Source organism: Rissa tridactyla, chromosome 4, assembly GCF_028500815.1.
Source record: "Rissa tridactyla isolate bRisTri1 chromosome 4, bRisTri1.patW.cur.20221130, whole genome shotgun sequence".
Classification (NCBI taxonomy): domain Eukaryota; kingdom Metazoa; phylum Chordata; class Aves; order Charadriiformes; family Laridae; genus Rissa; species Rissa tridactyla.
In genome coordinates, this window is record NC_071469.1 from 36,582,172 (window position 1) to 36,601,400 (window position 19,229).

The 19,229-nt window shown below is 35.3% G+C and overlaps 1 protein-coding gene across 4 annotated transcripts in view; it reads right to left on the reverse strand.

Annotated features, from left to right (window-relative positions):
• Nucleotides 1-19,229, reverse strand: part of DPH6 (diphthamine biosynthesis 6) — a 211,846-nt gene that overhangs the window by 152,405 nt on the left and 40,212 nt on the right. For 3 of the 4 annotated variants that reach the window (XM_054198801.1, XM_054198799.1, XM_054198800.1), the window contains exons 4-5: nucleotides 10,074-10,147; nucleotides 7,356-7,474 (exon numbers count right to left, since the gene is read on the reverse strand). In XM_054198801.1, coding sequence (XP_054054776.1) covers nucleotides 7,356-7,474; nucleotides 10,074-10,147 — 193 coding nt within the window. The remainder of the gene's footprint in view (nucleotides 1-7,355; nucleotides 7,475-10,073; nucleotides 10,148-19,229) is intronic. The other variant, XM_054198802.1, reaches the window with a different exon arrangement.

Consider the following 19,229-nt stretch of genomic DNA (forward strand, 5'->3'; position numbering starts at 1 on the left):
CTAGTATTAACAAGACACCACTTGTCCCTCTTGATTTTCATTCTTGACACCCCTTACTTCCTCTACTTACTCTTTTTCTTATGCTATTTTTCAGCTCAAAGTTCTCTGACTATTCTTCTGTTTCCTTCACTAGAACCCTTACTTCCTTTTCTTTCACTTTAAATCCCATTCATTTAAATGTCCATTCTTAGTCCACTGCTTCCATTTCACTTTTTCTTTAGATTATATGATATCCCCAGATTGCAAAGTGATCTTTCCACTCTTAAGCCATCTCTCTCCAATTTTGTGTGACATTTCCTCAAGAAGCACTGCACTCAATAATGTCAACTTTCAAGTACTTTTCTGTTTTCAGGTACATTCACTTTCCTGCTCTTCCTTCTAACTCCTGTCATCTGTTACTATTGAAAATATTGACATCCTTCCCAATCTCCAACCCATAGCCTCAAGAGATAGCAAAGAGGGAATAACCTGTTTCTAGACCCACTTATGCAAACTATTAGAAAATCTCTTTTGTTATTTTTCTCTAACACACTTTATACCCATGCACTAAAAACCTCTTTCCAAAACCTCATTTTACACCGGTAACAAAGTATCTGTCATTCATACACAAGCATAAGGCAACTAACATTCCAAATGCAAAGATTATTTTCTTGTCTTATTTTTCTAACCTTTCAGCTATGCTCTGAATCAAAACTTTTCTTCACCTGAAGTCCGTTCCAAGTTGTCTTTTCTCTTATTCATCTCTTTTGCACCATACTCGTCTTAAATTCCAAGCTAATTTTATTGATTTCTGGTCTTGCACACAATTGCCATTTTTACATGTTGATCTTTCTTTATGTGAATCTTTTCCCTCAGGAAAAAAAAGAGGCCTGAGCTAAAATGGCTCCTCTGGTTTCATAATTGTTCCCCAGTCTTTTCATAAAAGGTCTGGTGTGGTACCTTTTCTTCTATCACAGATAACATGAATGACGTAGTTAAATGAGGTAGTAGACAAATGTATTAGGGAACAAGCCTAAGGCAAAAGTGTTAAATACACTTAAACTCTTAAGGACCAGCTAAGCTTTGGAAGCTTTATTTGAAAATTCCATCATAATAACACGTGCTAGCTAGGAAACAAGGATTAGAAGGGGACAAAGACTAATATGAATATCTTTCCTAAAGTACATGATGGGTGTAAATTTACCAAATTTATAATGTGAAAAAAATTACAATAAAATTAATTAAAAGCTATCATATGTGTATACAAGATAATACTTTAATATTGTTCAGGGACTAGAGTTATAAGTTTAGGAAAAAACTAATCTACTTTAGTGAAAAATTAATAATAAAATAAAAAAGGATATAATGAAATAGATACAATATAAATAAATATATATAAAACCAGATCAAGTTCCTAGGAAGATGCCACTGGCAGGCACTGGGAAAGTTCCAGACTGGACTCAGTGACAAAAGGGAACTGGAACACACTGACCAGGCTCAAAAGGCAGATGAGCTGATGGGGTCCTCCTCAGACATAAGCCATTGAAGAAAGAGAGCCATTAGAGAAGATCCCTTGGAGAAGAACCCACTGGAGAAGGGCAGAAGATAAAGAGCCAACCCAACCCCTTCGGTCCCTCAGCTTTTATACTGAGCATGGCAGATGGGATGGAACACCCGATTGGTCAGTTTGGGTCACCTGACCTGTCCACTCCTCCCCACAGGTGCAACCCCTCCATGGGGTAAACAATGGAGCCAGCTGACCCTGGTTGCCATGGCAACAAGTGTGAGCAAGAGCCTCTGTCACTGAAGAGAAAGTTGGCTCTGCTTCATCCCAAACCAGGACACCCAATAATGACTTTAAAATTGCTCAGTACTTAAAACTAGAGACACGTTTTCAAAGAACATTGTTCCTTTCCATTGCACAGATGATATGCACAGACAAAACTCATTTTGTGCACAGACAAAACTCATTTTGTGCACAGACAAAACTCAAAACCCACCATTCAGGAGATGATCTGACATTACAGCCAACCCAATTTAGTGGTAAGGTTTCTACTGACAGAGTTTTGTCCTCCATGCATCCATGGCATCTACACAGCAAGTTCCCTTCTGTGTAGAATCACAGAATCATTTAGGTTGGAAAAGACCCTTGGGATCATCACGTCCAACCATCAACCCCACTCTACAAAGTTCTCCCTTACACCGTATCCCCTAACACCACATCTAAACGAGTCTTAAACACATCCAGGGATGGTGACTCCACCACCTCCCTGGGCAGCCTATTCCAGTGTCTGACCACTCTTTCTGTGAAGAATTTTTTCCTAATGTCCAGCCTAAACCTACCCTGCTGCAGCTTGAAGCCATTCCCTCTTGTTCTATCGCTAATTACCTGTGAGAAGAGACCAGCACCAACTTCTCTACAATGTCCTTTCAAGTAGTTGTAGAGAGCGATGAGGTCTCCCCTCAGCCTCCTCTTCCTCAAACTAAACAGTCCCAGCTCCTTCAGTCACTCCTCATAAGATTTATTCTCCAGGCCCTTCACCAGCTTCGTTGCCCTCCTCTGCACTCGCTCCAGCACCTCAATATCTCTCTCGTATTGAGATGCCCAGAACTGGACACAATACTCAAGGTGTGGCCTCACCAGTGCTGAGTACAGGGGGACAACTTCTCTGAGTAGTACTTCTCTGAGATCACCAGCTGCAGCCACCTAACCACTGAAGCTTTTACAGGGGGAGAAGCAAGTAGAGACTTGTGGTTTGGAAGAGTCAGCTAGAAGGGGGAAGGGAAGATCAACCTTTTGGCAGCAACTCCCTATTAGATCAGTTTATCTGTAACACTAAATTACACCCTCAGGAGCTTAACCAGGAAACTGTGTGGTGCTAGTTCTTTTCTAATGTACTACTTTATACGTAAATCTTACCTCCATTAAAATTAATGGGAGTCTGGCTATCAATTTCAGTCAGTCAGGATTTCCCTTCTCTACACTAATGGCATGCAAATAATAAACAATAATGCAGACACCTAGGTGGTTAGGTTTAAATAATAAACAAAAGCTACAGGTACTGATTTCATTATACTGAGAAGTAACGTTATCTCTTTCTAAATGAAAAGCTGGTATACAAAAACACAGGCATCCCTAAACTATCAGCTTTTCAGAGCGTTCTCTGTACAGCAGGAGTATACCAATTTTCTTGACCTTGTGAGGCAAGCGTCAAGATCTTCTCACAGCAAAGGAGTCTCAAGTTAAATATATGTAGTTCAGACAGCGCAGTTTAGAGAAGGAACGTTAGGATTTGTTGACAGACAGGAGATGGCAATGGCTCCCTAAGGACTCATTACTCCATTGTTGGAGGGAAATAGCCTGGGTAAGAAACTAGGGCCCACACCATCTCAAAATTTAGGCTTCCACAGCCCCTGTGATTTCCTCACAGCCTACCCATGGCTGAGGATGCGGATTGTCTAGAAGCACTCATAGCAGCCAGACCTACAACATAAAGGATGTAGCCATGGCAGAAGAGCCCCGCTTCAAATGTAGGCTGAGAACCACGAGCTGATCAGCCCTGATACAAAGTTTCAGCTTTTATTATTGTCCAACAGTTGAACAGCATTATGGTATCATTTCTCTCCTGTGGTCCAAATAACAGCTAGAAGTTAGAAACGTAATATAACCATGAAAGCGCTTTTTTCAACTTAATATTTCTATTATTTGATCTCATAATTACAATGTTTTTTCAAGTACTTAAGTCAATAATAAATCATTACCTTACCCCCAAACTGGAAAGAAGCTTGAACGTATAAAGTAAATAATGCATATTAATCTCATAAAAGACAGAAGTCTTCTGATTTTGACTGAAACACTGAAGAAGCAATTTTTTTCCACTTTCTCAAGCTAACAGAGTGCACTTACAAAACTTACTGCAGGTGAACATTACTCTTAAAATAACCCTAGAATCACTGAGGACAAACTGCTTTAACTGCATGACATAAAACCAATTTCAACAATATTCTCAAATATATGAGAACTGAAGTTTGTCATATTTTAAAATGTATAGTGGGGCTTAATTTTTAGTGTTAATTCTTAAAAAGATTTAGGTATAGTTAACTGTATAAGTAAAGTAAAACTAAGTAAAACTCAATGCTTAGTTTTTACTGAGGACCATACTGTGAGGAACCCAAAGATTCCTTCCAAATGTAACCTTCCTCCTTCTCTTACTTCCACCTGAGTATTACACCTTGTGCTGCAGGAGAAACAATTTGCTTTAGAACATGGCACAGGTAAGACCAGTATGTAAAGTCACCAAGATAAGATTAAAAGTTGAATCAATGATATGCATACTCTGCAAGTTAATTAGTATTTTAATCTATAAAATGTGTCCAGAGAGCAAGGATATCAAAAACGCATCTTATGATTGTGCTATATTGCACTGTATAAGCAATGTATAAGCATATAAACAATGGATATTACTGGAATTTCAGGCACACACATGTTAAAAAAAATCAGTAACTGTTTCTATGTTACCTATTACTGAGTAACCTCATTCTGACTTTCTGATATTTCCACCAAAGAGGGGTATATTTCGAATACAAAGTATCATGCATCATACAGGCATCTTTAGCAGCAAGGAAATGGCACTGAAGATAAATATGCATAAGCAGCTTTTTGGTTTTTTCATTGTTTAGGTTTGGTGCTAGATCACGGAATGTTTTTCTCTCATCATTAAAGCCTCTGAAATACACTCTAAAGGAATGAAAGCTAATCTACTTATAGGTCCACAGAAGGCATGTGAAGAAGGCTTCCTAACAATACTTCTTTTGCATGTAAGTGAGAGCGATTGCTATCCCATCTGGAAAAGCACACTACTCTGAGATAGAAAACTCTTGCCACTGGCAAAGTTTATGGTATTAATTTGTAATGGTGGATTTAGGGAAATGTACTAAACTAATGCTCATTTACTTGCATAATTATGTGTTTTCTACATAAAACGACAGGCATTTACCTTGCCAATACTGGCACTGAGTTAATGGAAAACAGGACAAGGCGGGTGTTCAAGTATGCCAGCGCTGATGAATGTCAAGCTAAGTTACAGATTTGTTTCTTGCATTAACATCTGTACAATGTACTATCTAATGCATTACCCGTCAGACTCTTAAATCTGTTATTTTAAATATTTTCATTGCAGTTTAGCTTTGATTATTAATCTAAGAGGCAAAAAGTTAAACTGTATCTTATCTTCTTTGCCACTTGATATGTTAAACAGCTTTCATACCTTAAATCCACTTTAATAAGGCATGCAATTATTAAAGCATTACAGAATGGCCCCAGAGCACACAAGCTCCATTAAATTTGCTTACATCTAATTATGTCTGCCTCAGGCAGGTGAGAAATTGACTCTGATAAGATCTTTCTTTTACCTGTAGCCAAAAAAAATAAAAAGGAAAAAAAATCGCAGTGATTTTCTATCTAATTGCTATCTACAAGTATTTATGGTATTCGCTCCTTCAATGAATAGCCCACAAAGCACTCTTTGTGCACTAACTAGTGCGTTTTAAGTTTTTTTAAGACTGTGGAATACAAAAGACAAGCTTATCTTGCTTCAGGCATAAGACAAGTCATCCATGATTTCTACCTGTGAAACAGTTCTATCTATTATTTAAATCATATATTTTCTTTAACATTTTTGAAATAAATTTTAAATAGTACTTACTTGTTTCATTTTGTGTGGGTTTTTGTCCCTTTCATAATTAATTTCATTCAATTGTACAAATTTTAGTGAAAACAACCTAAACTTGATGATAAATAATTCTGATGTGAAAAGGCACGTTACCTATTCTTTCTGGAATTTTATTTTTACTTCATGTCAGCATGAGCAATTAAAGGAATCTATTTTATGTCAAAATAACATAAATATAAAAATGTACTTTACATGGCCTGAAAACTGTTCCTTTAAGAAATATATTTTTTTTTTTTTCCCAATTTAAAAAAGAAGTGTTTTATAGTAGAAAACATAGCATTCAGTTCCTATGTATTTGTAAACGAGCTTCGAAAATTCAGGAAAATGCTAATAAATTACATTGTTTGTTACCTATAAGTGAATGAGGGAATGTGGTATTTCTAATCATTCTTATCTCACTAGCAGCCTTATCAGATCCTAGAGAACAATGCAGTGAGACCATCATAGTGATAATGTGAAAACTAGTTAGAAACTATACCAGCTAAAAAGGAACAAACAAAAAAATAATTAATTAATTTTAATTAAAAAAGTCACGGACTTCATGCAGCCTAAAAGGATTATAATTCAATTCTTGGTTAATGTTTAGGAGAATTACTTTGTTATAAAGCATTTTTCAAAGAAGACAGACATTAGGAATTTGATGTGAAAGCTGCCAGATAATCAGCAGCCATCAGACTTCTAATGCAAGGTTATACAACACTGTTTTTTAAACATACATCTTTAGCCACCAATGCCACTGATCCTCTTCTATTATACTAGTCATTCTTTGGTCCAATGGACCGCAAATCTATAGCCAACCCAAAAAGAAAAGGTCCTTTGGTCAAACTTTATGCTTAACATGTCATTTGATACTCTTAAATGAAAAACTGCACAAAGGCCTGAAATGAATATATTGTACCATTAACATGATTCTTATGTGCTTCTTAGCGTTATAGAGCACATCATTCCATAAGCTTTCCTATAAAATGTCATTTCACCTCATCTTTACATTCAAACAATAAACAAGGAGGTTATCTTTTGTATTGATTTGCTTTATTATACAAACCTCATTTTACATATTTGACAATGAAAAGACACGTTGATTTTCTGGTGTAGTAAACAACTATATTGTAAATACCACTTCTTTGAAGGCAATAACGAACTACTTCTGTTTGCTATATGTTTTACTGTTGTTAAACAAAATGTTTTGGCCTCAGATAATTACATCTTGTTTGATGTTAATTTGTTGTATTTCTATTAAAACTTTCACGGTTGTTTTATAATATTGTCTAGCCACCAGTCTGCATCATGTATAAATGACAATACTGTGAAGCACTGAATTATGCATGCATCTTTACTGCAAATCAAAACCAAACTAGAACAAAAAAAAAAAAAAAAAAAATCACAAAAGGAATTTAATGACTATGCTAGGAAGAATTACTTTTCAGCTTTTCCACATCTACTCTAAGAATGAACTGCAAACAGGTAAATTAATTATTCAGACGTCATAACTGTTATTCAGCCATATAATGTCTAAAAATTTTCTGCATATTAAAATTTCTTATCCTATAATACAGAAAAAATATTCTGCTTTTCTGTGTTATGTTATAGATTTGCCCATGGGAATTTTCAGTAGACAATATTGCTCAGAATCTGAATACGTACCAAAAGCTGCCACCTTTATGATTATGGCTTGAATGTTAGATGATATCATTTCTTTAAGCAATATTTCCTGGTTCCGATGCCAAAGGTAAGCTAAAGGCTGAAGATCAAGCCTTCTGCATCTTAAAAACAAACAAAAAAATTCTATAAAGTCGAGCATTATACTTTTGTGCAGTATGATTCACATGAAATTAAAGAAAATTTATTTCTCTGATCTCCTGCCTTAAAATAATTTTTCTTCTACAATTTCATAGAAGCATCATAGAATGTGTTGGGTTGGAAGGGACCTTTAAAGGTCATCTAGTCCAACCCCCCTGCAGTAAGCAGGGACATCTTTAACTAGATCAGGTTGCTCAGAGCCTCATCAAGGCTGGCCTTGAATGTCTCCAGGGATGGGGCCTCCACCACCTCTCTGGGCAACCTGTGCCAGTGTCTCACCACCCTCGTTGTAAAGAACTTCCTAATGTCTAATCTAAACCTACCCTGCTCTAGTTTAAAACCATTGCCCCTCGTCCTATCGCTACATGCCCTTGCAAACAGCCCCTCCCCAGCTTTCCTGCAGGACCCCTTCAGGTACTGGAGCCTTCTCTTCTCCAGGCTGAACAACTCCAGCTCTCTCGGCCTGTCTTCGTAGGAAAGGTGCTCCAGCCCTTTGATCATCTTCATGGCCCTCCTCTGGACCCGCTCCAACAGGTCCATGTCCTATTCCTAGATTTCAGTATATACATTACATCTAATACTAAAAAAATTAAATAACCTTGTTCTGACTGTAATTCATCTATGTGAGTAAGATGTATCTCACTGATGTAAACAGATTTGGATGGGAAGATAAGTAAAACCATAACAAAATGCATTCCTAAACATTCAGAGACGCAAACTCATTTAACACCTTAGGAAGTGATCACTTTTTATGAACACAGCTAAGGCAAAAGTCACTGCTCCGTGATAAATGTGGCCCATGTCGCTGGTACATTATGCTGAATTTGTTACACTCAAACATGTGATTTGGATCAACACCCAAGGAAAAGAATCATTCAGGAAAACGTATACAGCTTGTGATACAAAGCAACAACCTGTTAATGTAAATTTAATTATTTGTTTTGATACATATCATATTTAGACAGCATTTGATACACAGCATTTGATTGTTTATCAAATTAGATAATCACTAATTTGCACTATTGATAGGTAACCCTTCCACAAATTGTCAAGTACCATCAGTTGATGATAAAATGTGTAACGATTAGTTCCTGAAAAAACTAAAAACATTTAACTATGGGACTAGTTCAGAGCACTCAAAAAATTACATTTATTTGTCAATTATCATTGTTTATCTAATATATGGCCTTTCTCCCATATGTTAGACAGACCCCCTAGTATTAGTGTCAAGACTTCATAGTTAAATGGATGTTTAATGTTGACACATAAATCCATAGTTAGCACCCATATAATCTGACTGGTTTTGTTACTACTTTCATATATTTTAACAGAGCACTAAGTTGTGAAATTAACAGAAATACTCAGCAACTTAGAATGTAAGTAGTTCATTTACGTGCCTAACATTAGCTAACAAATTCGCTGATTCCAAGTAACTGTGATGGTTTATATGACACAACTTTATTGCAAGGGGTAAATCTACAGATCAATGTGACATTTTTTTAGCACTGAGCAACCTTGGAATTAATCAGGTCGGTTTGAAATACTGTGGTGTCCTGTCAATCTTTTGGCTGTGGTAAAAGATCTGAAACTCACAGTCAACAAAAGCAATCTTTTCTAAAATATCTAGTAACATGATCAGGCAGTCATTAAAGTGTTTTAAGTGCAAGGGAAAAGAAAAAGAAAGGAGCTATTTCTGACTGCAATTTACCTTTTTAAAGTGCAAAGAAAACACTCATGCTGTGTAACTTGCTGATGTTAGTTGAGTTAGCGCAGCATTAACTTCACCATTCTTACAGTTCACAAACTATTCCGGATATTTGCTTTTATCAGCAACAAATAACTAATGAGCTCATGAAATTAATATTAATTTTTAACACAAGGTGTTTTTGCATTTCATCAGACATATATAGTGAAAATTTTTTTCCAGACCCAAATCAAATCTTGGCTTATATAACACACACAATTCCCATTACATAATCCTTTTTTTAATTAAGACTTTTAAAAGTATCAACATCTATCTAGACTTAAACAGTGTGCACAGTAGAAACGACAAATGAAAACTCCTGAATAACGATAACAGATTTTAGATTTTAAGGAAGTAAGGGAAGATATGCATATAAGGATTCTCTTGTATTTAATTCCTCATAAGAAGTCACAAAATATTCCTCTAGATCAAAACGCTGTTGAAAAATAGATACTTGACCACAATACTGTAGTCATCAGAACTGGGTGAGCTTTCAGTTGAAATCAAAGCTCTGAACCTACTCAACTATTTTCATATCAAAACTGTGACAGATCTATGACAGACCTGAAGAGGAATCCAAAAATCCAGTATAGTCTCTACTGGATTTTTACTATTTTTTTTTTAAACTTTCGTTTTCCAGGAAAAAAAAACACCAGCCCAACAACCAAACACGGTACTTATATTAACAATCTGAATGAACTGGGTATCATAGAACATAAGAAATAAAGGAACTGTCTCTGGTCCAGAATTTGAGTTAGAAAAGAAGAGTAAAGCACTTTTCAGAATGTGTATATTAATAAAGATTAGTATTTTCTTACACATCTTCAACTCGAACTCTCTGGTAGTCAGAAAGAATGGCTCCCACAGATACACCCTCCACTCCTTCTTTATCCTGAAAAAAGACAAGAAATACTGATGACAGCAGTATATGCTGGCCTAAGCAAGAGAGATTCAGTACCTCTACCAGCAGAATCAACCAATAGATCTTTTCCCTGTGCCCAGTACATGGAACTCATTGGGCTGGAATGCAGACCCTGCATGGAAGAGAGCAGCACAGCTGACCTACCACATGGCCATTACTCTAACACAGTAATCTACTTGAGTACCGTTTTACAGAAGAAATAACGAGCATGACTGAAGAAGTACCAAATTTAACAGCTTATCCTAAAGTTTTCCTGACATCCTGAAAATTACTTACAGCTCTTCACCGTAAGTGGGGTGTTAGCTATCCCACCTACAAATAAATGTCAGCAACATACAATCATGAGGATTAATGTAACTGTTGGCATTTGTCACAATATGCAGCACAAGAGGGTGTGAGATTATCCGTTTTATCCTCACACCAGAAAAAGAAGACTCGCAGGCAGCTTACTCAACATCATCTTTTTAAACTTCTGCTATAAAAAAAAGTTTTTCCAAGACATGTTTTCTCTGTCTCATTTCAATTACCTAAGCCAACTGTTTTTTATTTTTTCTTGTTAAAACACTGAGAATGTAACATTTGAAAATGCACATACTTATAATATTTCATGAGCTCTTGCATTTTTAAGTTGCTTGAGTCCAAATCAACATGCTGAATTTACTTTTTCCTAGAATTTTCTCCAGCTCAACTTGTTTTCCTCTTTTAACCAATGCTGATCACAACTACACTGCATGACTTACCTTCTGGACCTGCTCAGTTAGACAGCAATCCTGTGAAGTTTGCAGCAAGATTTTACTATAAAATCTTCAACTATATACCTAGATATTAATTTCAAAACTAAATCAGTCTTTGCCTGCCACGGTACTGAATTTAAAATTCATTTTCAGTTTCTTATCAATGAAATGATGCAGAAGGTGTTTTACTTAGGGGAAAATTTCCTGGTTTATTTCTGTCTGGGATATTCTTTCCTCAATCTATTATCTTATTCTTCTTTACATTAATTCTCACCTTATATTTGCCCAACCAAATTCCTAAGTTACTCATACACATCTATATTTCTGATTTGAGTCATCATATTTATCAAAATTCCTAGCTATAATAATCTGAAAATTATATCACTGTGCAATTTATGTACTTCTACATATCATTAACGGATATATCATTTAATATGAAACTTAATGCCAAATCATACAGGATTCAGGTTGATGCTTCTCACATATCCAGAAGTAATATTACTGATAAAAATTAATTGTAGCTTATCTGTCACTTGTTCACTATCCACAATAATAGCCAGTATTATTATTATTACTATTATCCAGCCAATATTACTTTTGCTTCTCTTTGAGCTTTCTGTGCAATGTTTCAAAGTTCTTTTCTAGTAAAGATAAATCACAGACACTTTACTCAACTCACCCATCTAGAATTACATTTCTTAAAAAGTTAACACAGTTATGTAAATAGAGTTTTCTTTAAATAAATTTTATAAAATTATTCATGAAGCCTTCTCGAGTCTTCAGGTACCTCTAAAATGTCTTCCCCGTGTTCCATTGTTTTACGCAATTTTGACATGCAGTTTACCTGTACTGCTACGATTGCACTAAAGTTGCATTCTTCAAAGATCTTTTTAGAAATATTACGAAGTTAAGTCAGATAACAGTCTTGGAAAACATGACACCTAAGTATTGTTTGTTTGTATTTTTATGTAAAAAGAATAACACTAAAAATTCCTTCAAAACATGTTCCATCGCAATGTTCAGACATCATCCAACGCGTCCAGAAACATTACCTGTATTTCTGCTTATGTGAACAATTAATCACAGGTGACCCTCAAAGGTAACAATCATTAAGTGGTCCATGCACAGAATCTAGCATTATGAACTGATATTATTAAACAATCAATACATTAAATATTAACTGTCGATGTTTCCAAGTCACCACACCTCTTTCTGTGTGAAGGAATGAAGCAGCCTGTACCCCTTTCTGCTCAACACACTATAATATATTTGTAATGAAATCACCGAATCAGAATGGCTGAGGCTTCTCACTTTTGCAAAGAAACTTGCAACTCCTGCTGACAAGTACATCCAGACTATCAGAGACTCGGACAATATATGGTAAGGAAACTAAACGCCTTTATAGGGAGACAATTATTAAACTACAGGTAGGAATAGGGGAAAACAAAACAAATAAATACTGCAGAAAAGCATCTGCATTTATGAGATCATAAAGCAGACTGGGGACTGAGGGCTGATGGCAAGGGAAGAGTGGAACAGATTTAGCCTATGAACCACGAAACAACAACAAAACAAAACAAAAAAAGCACTACAAAGAACTTCTACAATCCCCTCAATAGCCTCCCAGTGTTAGAGACACTGAATGTTCAAATGCTTTTTCATTACAACTTCTTCATGCAAGGTAGCATAACAAAACAAAAGATACTCCATATCTAATTTATCAGGAACTGCAGGATACATGTGGGGTTTTGACAGCCAGACACCAATGTGGCATCTACTACTGGTATTACAGCTACACTAGAAATCTGTTCAAACAGTCAGTATTTATTACTTCATGGAACATACAAGGTTCAATGATCACAATAAAAACAAGCAAAATCTGGGAAAAGACAAAACAAAGAATTATCCAGATTTTCTACTTATTGAGATTAGCAGAATTGCTTCACTTTCATTAAATTAACAGCAGGTGAATACATTACTGTTACATTCTGCTAAACAGAGCCGACTCTAATCCAATCTTTAATTTTTTCAGATTCCATTAAGACACAAATCAATTTGTTCTTATGAAGAAATACATGCAATAGAAAGTCACTAACTGATAGAATACCAACCACCAAACACTTCATTTTTTAAGATCTTATACATATAGAGTAACAGTACAGTTGACCTTTCTGGCTGAATCCATCACAGTATGTTGACATCAAGACATGCTTAATGGTAAGACTGTGACCATTCCTTTTGATTTCAGGAAGATTTTGCTATTAAGTTCCGCCTGCTCCAATTTACAGGACTTTGGCAGATAAAAAGATCTTTTATGGTCACAAAGTAAATAATTTTAACTATATTTAACTGTATGTGCATATCACATATTTCATCTTATAGACATCCGTCTCTATGTTTACTTGATAGTTCTCTTTTTTTATAGTTGGAAGATACAGAATATACATTACTGCAAAGCATAATCCTTAACTGTTAATACCCAGAAAATTATTTTGAATTTTCTTACAATCCTCACTTAATTGCAATGCAAAAATAAGCATGTTTTTCTGATCCATGCAAATGTCAACTCTCAGACTGCCATCACAGCTGCAATTAGTACTACCATCTACTGGAAGAACAACAGTAATCAAAGGAATCAAATCACGTAACTTAAATTTAATATTATAGTACTTTTCTGATAGCGGGTCAATCCACAAGATCAGCCATAAAAATGCATTAATGATTCTAATAGTGAGGTACTTCAGAAAGAACTAGTAGAAAATAATCTATCAGATGTACTACTCATGAAGAAGTGTAGAGAAGATACGTTTAAGTAATTTTTCTAAAGTCCTTATAGTCTCACAGATAATAACCAGAGGTGACCACACTTTGAAATTTCTTCTGTTTAAGGACTCAGCATCAAAAGTATCAATTTAAAAATACTGTTTTAATGCACATGTTTTTAATTTTTTATTGAGCGTTACCAGCAGCAATCCTTTTTCAAAGGGAGCTCACCAATTAAGTACAGGTTCCCAACATTCTCACTACTTAACAGTATTGTTTTATTTTTATGTATCTGTCTATTTCGTGTAGTATCATTATGCTGTGAAGGAAAACAAATATAATACAATTTTAAGTTATTCTAAATTTTTATTCTTATTTTAATTTTTATTCTTATTATATTTTTTAACAGATGAGTTTACAAACTTTTCCAGCATAAAACTGCATTGCCACCAATTATGATATACAACAGGAGATTATTATTTTTTTTTTTTTGCTAACAGGTTCACTTGAAATAGTCAGGGCTTTTCCTGACTACTTCTGTCAAAAAGAAGTTACATATAATTTAAAAGTGTTCAGCCATAGTGGCTGTCTAGGGAACAGTATTTAGGAAATGGTATTTAGTATATGGTTGCCAAACACTTGAGGAAAGTTCTCATCCAATGTTCTATCACAGAATTTTTTCTGTCTATTTCTTGATAAAAAAATAAGTGTGCTCAGATATCTTGGAAAACCAGACAGTAAAGACCATTTAATAACAACTTTCGTTGTTCAGTTCTAATTACCAGAGGCAAACTATCCCATCAGCTAAATTCAGTAGGTAATGTTTTTGAAGGCTCTGACACAAACAAACACAAAGCTGTACAACTGTTTTCTCACAATCAGATTAATCTCCATGGCTACCTAAATACACATATACACAATTTTCCATATTACTGAATCACAGAATCATCGAATGATTTGAGTTGGAAGGGAACTTAAAGAACATCTAGTCCAACCTCTCCTGTCATGGACAGGGATACTTTCCTCTGAATGAGGTTGCTCAAAGTCCCATCCAACCCAGTCTTGAACACTTCCCATGATGGGGCATTCACCATTTCTCTGTTTTATAACACATATACTTCTCTTTCCTCACCAAACCAAATAATACGTTTACTGTTATCATTATAATATTTATTATAGTGCATTGCAAATCTGTTGTTATGTATACTCTTCTTTCTCTAAGAAAAGGAAATAAATAGTTGTATCAGAAATATAAGACAGTAACTATATCACAAACTTCAAAAAAAGATGCGATCCTCATAATAAACAAATATGCAGTGAAATGAATACCTGTAGGACTTCCTTTCGTCATTTCCTAAATACACAGATTCACAGAATCTCCTATTCATCTAGGAATATGGCAACTGACTTGCCCGATACATTTTTTAACAAGCTCACAGAGCAATAAACACGGGTTGTAGTTTTGTTTTGGTTTTAAATTCATTCTAGTTTTCAAGTTTTCACAAAATATACACATCACTGAAGATACTCAGTAAGAAAACTCCATCAAATTACAAAACAGCTATCTGGAAGTAGAGAGTTAAGCATCCTGTCCTTATACAAACACACTACTACTTCTATACGTAAATGAACAGCTTTCCAGACCTATATGTTTGGAATTTTAAAAATTCTAATCATGAATCATAGGAAATTTCAAAATCATCCTAATGTAATGGAATTAAAAAAGCCATTATAATCTTTAATGTCACAGAATTTCTATTAAACAACTGTTGGAACAATGGCCCAAACTTGAAATTTAAATATCATTACTCATAGGTTTTGTTTTGGAGTTTGATTGGTGTTTTTCCAATCATACGTACCTATAACGCATTTAGAGGGTGAATGTGCATGTGTATGAATGCATACATACACACACACACAAACACATAAATATATATGTGTATACATATATACATGCATGCATGTGTATATGTGTACATATGTATACTATATATGTTGAAGCTAGTAACAAAAGAACAGAACACTGGTTTGGCTGCTTGCTTACAAGCTACATTAAATATGATTTAAATAGTCACATACAAGATGTTCTGCACTTATTCTAGTTTATTTCCTTTGATAATACATACGTTTTAATCATCTTTTGAAATGGCAGTACATCGTGTCATTTTTCAGTGTTGGTTTGCATTCCCATTTAAAGACTTTTGACAGGGAGCTATTCACCACCATCACTTTTCATTTTGTTCTTCTGATGGTGAAGAGCAAATATAAACTTCCATCACTGTCCAGACAGCAGCTTCCACAAGGAGAAACATCAATATACTTAATAAATGCTCTGAAATGGGAGAACTAGTTAATGTACTTACATACCATGAAATGGAATAAATTCAATCCTCCTATTCTGTACGGTTCAAAAAATCAAGGTTGGAGTGGCACAAATTCAGGAAATAAGAAGATTTGAAGGGAAGAAGGATGGAGTATGAGATGGAACAGAAAAAAAACTGTGGTCTAACAACCTTCATAAATTCCTCTCGTGTACAAAGTTTACATAAAGCATTGCTGCACAGGGTATTCAGCTCAGCACTTGAAGCATGCAGAGAGTACTAACTGAAAAGTAGTTCTTCACTGGATTCGCTGTTTGGTATTGAAAAAAATTATTGGGCCCTTTGCAAACAGAGAGCAGATCGTTGTTAGCAGAGAATCAATCCCAGAATCAGTGGTGCCAGGTCTCAGGCACTACACTTCACCTTTTAATGCGGAATCTGATCAGGTTTGGTACCACATAAAGCATGTTCACAAAACCGCTGCCTCGGCAAGGGGAGAGGAGGCTGGCATCTGCAGGCTAAATATCAAGGATCTGCACTGAACTCAAAAGCCAAGGAAGCAAATTCAGGAAAATTCTGGAAGAAAGATGTTAGGTGCTGTATCAAATAAGAAGTAACAGAGAACAGGAAAATGTTTAAGGAAAGCTAATATGGAAGGGTGGGGTTTTTTCTTGGGTTGTTTTTTTTTTTTATCCTTATTATTAAAGAAAACATCCTGTACTAGTAACTTAAGAAATTATTTAAACTATACAAAACTATACTAATATGTTGCTAGTACAATAGATTAGTCTAAAGTAAAAATAAATTGCTTCTCTGAAATATTTGGATAATGCAGAGAGCACTTATACCCAGTACAGTATACTCTGTCGCAAAGTATTACATCACGAAGTATGTAATTCATACATAAAACCAGATACTAAACATAGATGTATACAGATGCTAACAACTTTCTATTTTCCATATGACTTTTCAAAACTTATTTTTCTCCATCAAAACTACCAAAATTACGCATTTCAAAAATCAAGTATAAAAATAAACTTTTAAAAAGCACCTAAATAATACAAATTTTTTAGCAGCAGTATAAAGGTTTTTATGCACATAAGACAATTATTAGCTATGTTTTAGCTTTAAGTGAAATTATGTCATTATTACATGTCTTTTTATAACCGATAATTTATTCCTGTTCATAACATTCATGGAAAATAATCTTCATGAACAAACATGTTAGAACAGTAAATCGATCTTTGCAACTGTAACTGTACTAAAATGTACCATTTATGTTTAAAGCTTCATAGTTATATATCTTTTTAAACAGTTTAATGAATAACACAATTCAAAATTGCTGCTCTCCATGTATCATAAATTACTTAGCTGTATTTTCTATCAGAAAATGGTATAAAAAATTAAACAGTTTTGTGAAAGCTCCAAAACATCAGTGGCGTAGTATGCTTACAGTTATGCTGTTGTTAAGGCGCCTCTGACTACCCATGTACAATACTGACATACTGCTTCACAGCTTAAGTAAAATATAAACAGAAATGTAAGAGTAATTTATGCTAGTACACTGTGATTTCAATTTTGCTTTTTTCTTTTTTTATTTCAGTGACTGAAATTCAATTAAGGATAGTGATGGTAATTTGAGGAAATGTCTACATATGCATTTTATCATAGTACTGGTAGAAGTACTCTACTAGTAAGTAAAATATTCATTGCAGTGGTATGGGTACAGAGGTTTTCTTTAATTTCACATTTTAATGTCTTTACCTGACCCTCTCAGAGTTCAGCAAAAAGAAAATTAGTGCTAATGTTTTCAATTTAATTAGTATATTACATGCACTGTAATTATTAGTGGGAAATGTTATATTAATGAATGTAAAAGTTAGCTGTAAATTACCTCGGAGTTATTATCAATTTCCCAAGTTACTGCTCCTTAAGATAACCCTCTCCCTATGGTCCTTCCGGTAATTTTTCTTTGCCTGATAAACATGATGATTAAACAGCACACAGTGCAAACCTTTGATATTTTTTAAATTAAATCCATGCCCAGCCTAAGGGCTTTGTCTGATTTCAACTAAATGTGTCAGTTAATCAGATAAAAAATTATCAGCAACTCTAAGAAACAGCAGCCTTAGGCTTCATCAGTGCCAGAGAAAGCTGAACACAATAAGACGTACAGACAATATCACATTATGAGTAAAGGTTACTGCTAAGCATATCACTGCACAGAACTATTCACCACCTTAATAATGTCACAGAATCACAGAATGGTAGGGTTGGAAGGGACTTCTGGAGATCATCTAGTCCAACCCCCCTGCCAGAGCAGGGTCACCTAGAGCAGGTTGCACAGGAACGCGTCCAGGCGGGTTTGGAATGTCTCCAGAGACGGAGACTCCACCACCTCTCTGGGCAGCCTGTTCCAGTGCTCTGCCACCCTCAAAGTAAAGAAGTTCCTCCTCATGTTTAGGTGGAACTTCCTATGCTCAAGTTTGTGCCCGTTACCTCTTGTCCTGTCGCTGGGCACCACTGAAAAGAGCCTGGTCCCATCCTCCTGACACCCACCCTTTAAGTATTTGTAAGCATTGATAAGATCCCCCCTCAGTCGTCTTTTTTTCCAGACTGAAGAGACCCAAATCCTTCAGCCCTTCTTCATAGGAGAGGTGTTCCAATCCCCTAGTCATCTTCTCCCACATTCAAGCTATCCTACCTGAGGGCAGCTTTGCTCTTGAGGTAGCAACTTGCAACCTGTCTCACGCTCCTAAGAGTACTTTATTTCTCCCTCCTCCAGCTCAGGCAGGGGCTGTGTGGAGCTCTTAATGATTGTATGCAGCTCTTAAGTGAAATATTGCATACAATAGCCAAAATAATATAAAAAAAAAAGAAAAAGGAAGTGCTAGACCTGAGCCTATATATGCCTGTTCACGTGTATTGCAAGAAAATTTGAAGGCTCCCCTTCAGAAAAATGCAGAATATCCCTAAAAATTTACTGTTTAGAGCAGACCTGTGTAAGAAACTGTAGAAAAAACAGATGAAGACTGATTAAACTAGGTTTGATTTTTAACATTTGTTTTACAGCTTTGCCACAATAGAGTTCATTTTATGATCAAGATATAAAATACGTTATCTCTAAATTACGTTGTCTTTCAATTAATATCCTCCTCGAAGTTTGCATGAGTAACAAAAAACTGTTACACATGCTTAAATTAAAGCTTAAGGTCAGTTGTGTCTAAATAATGA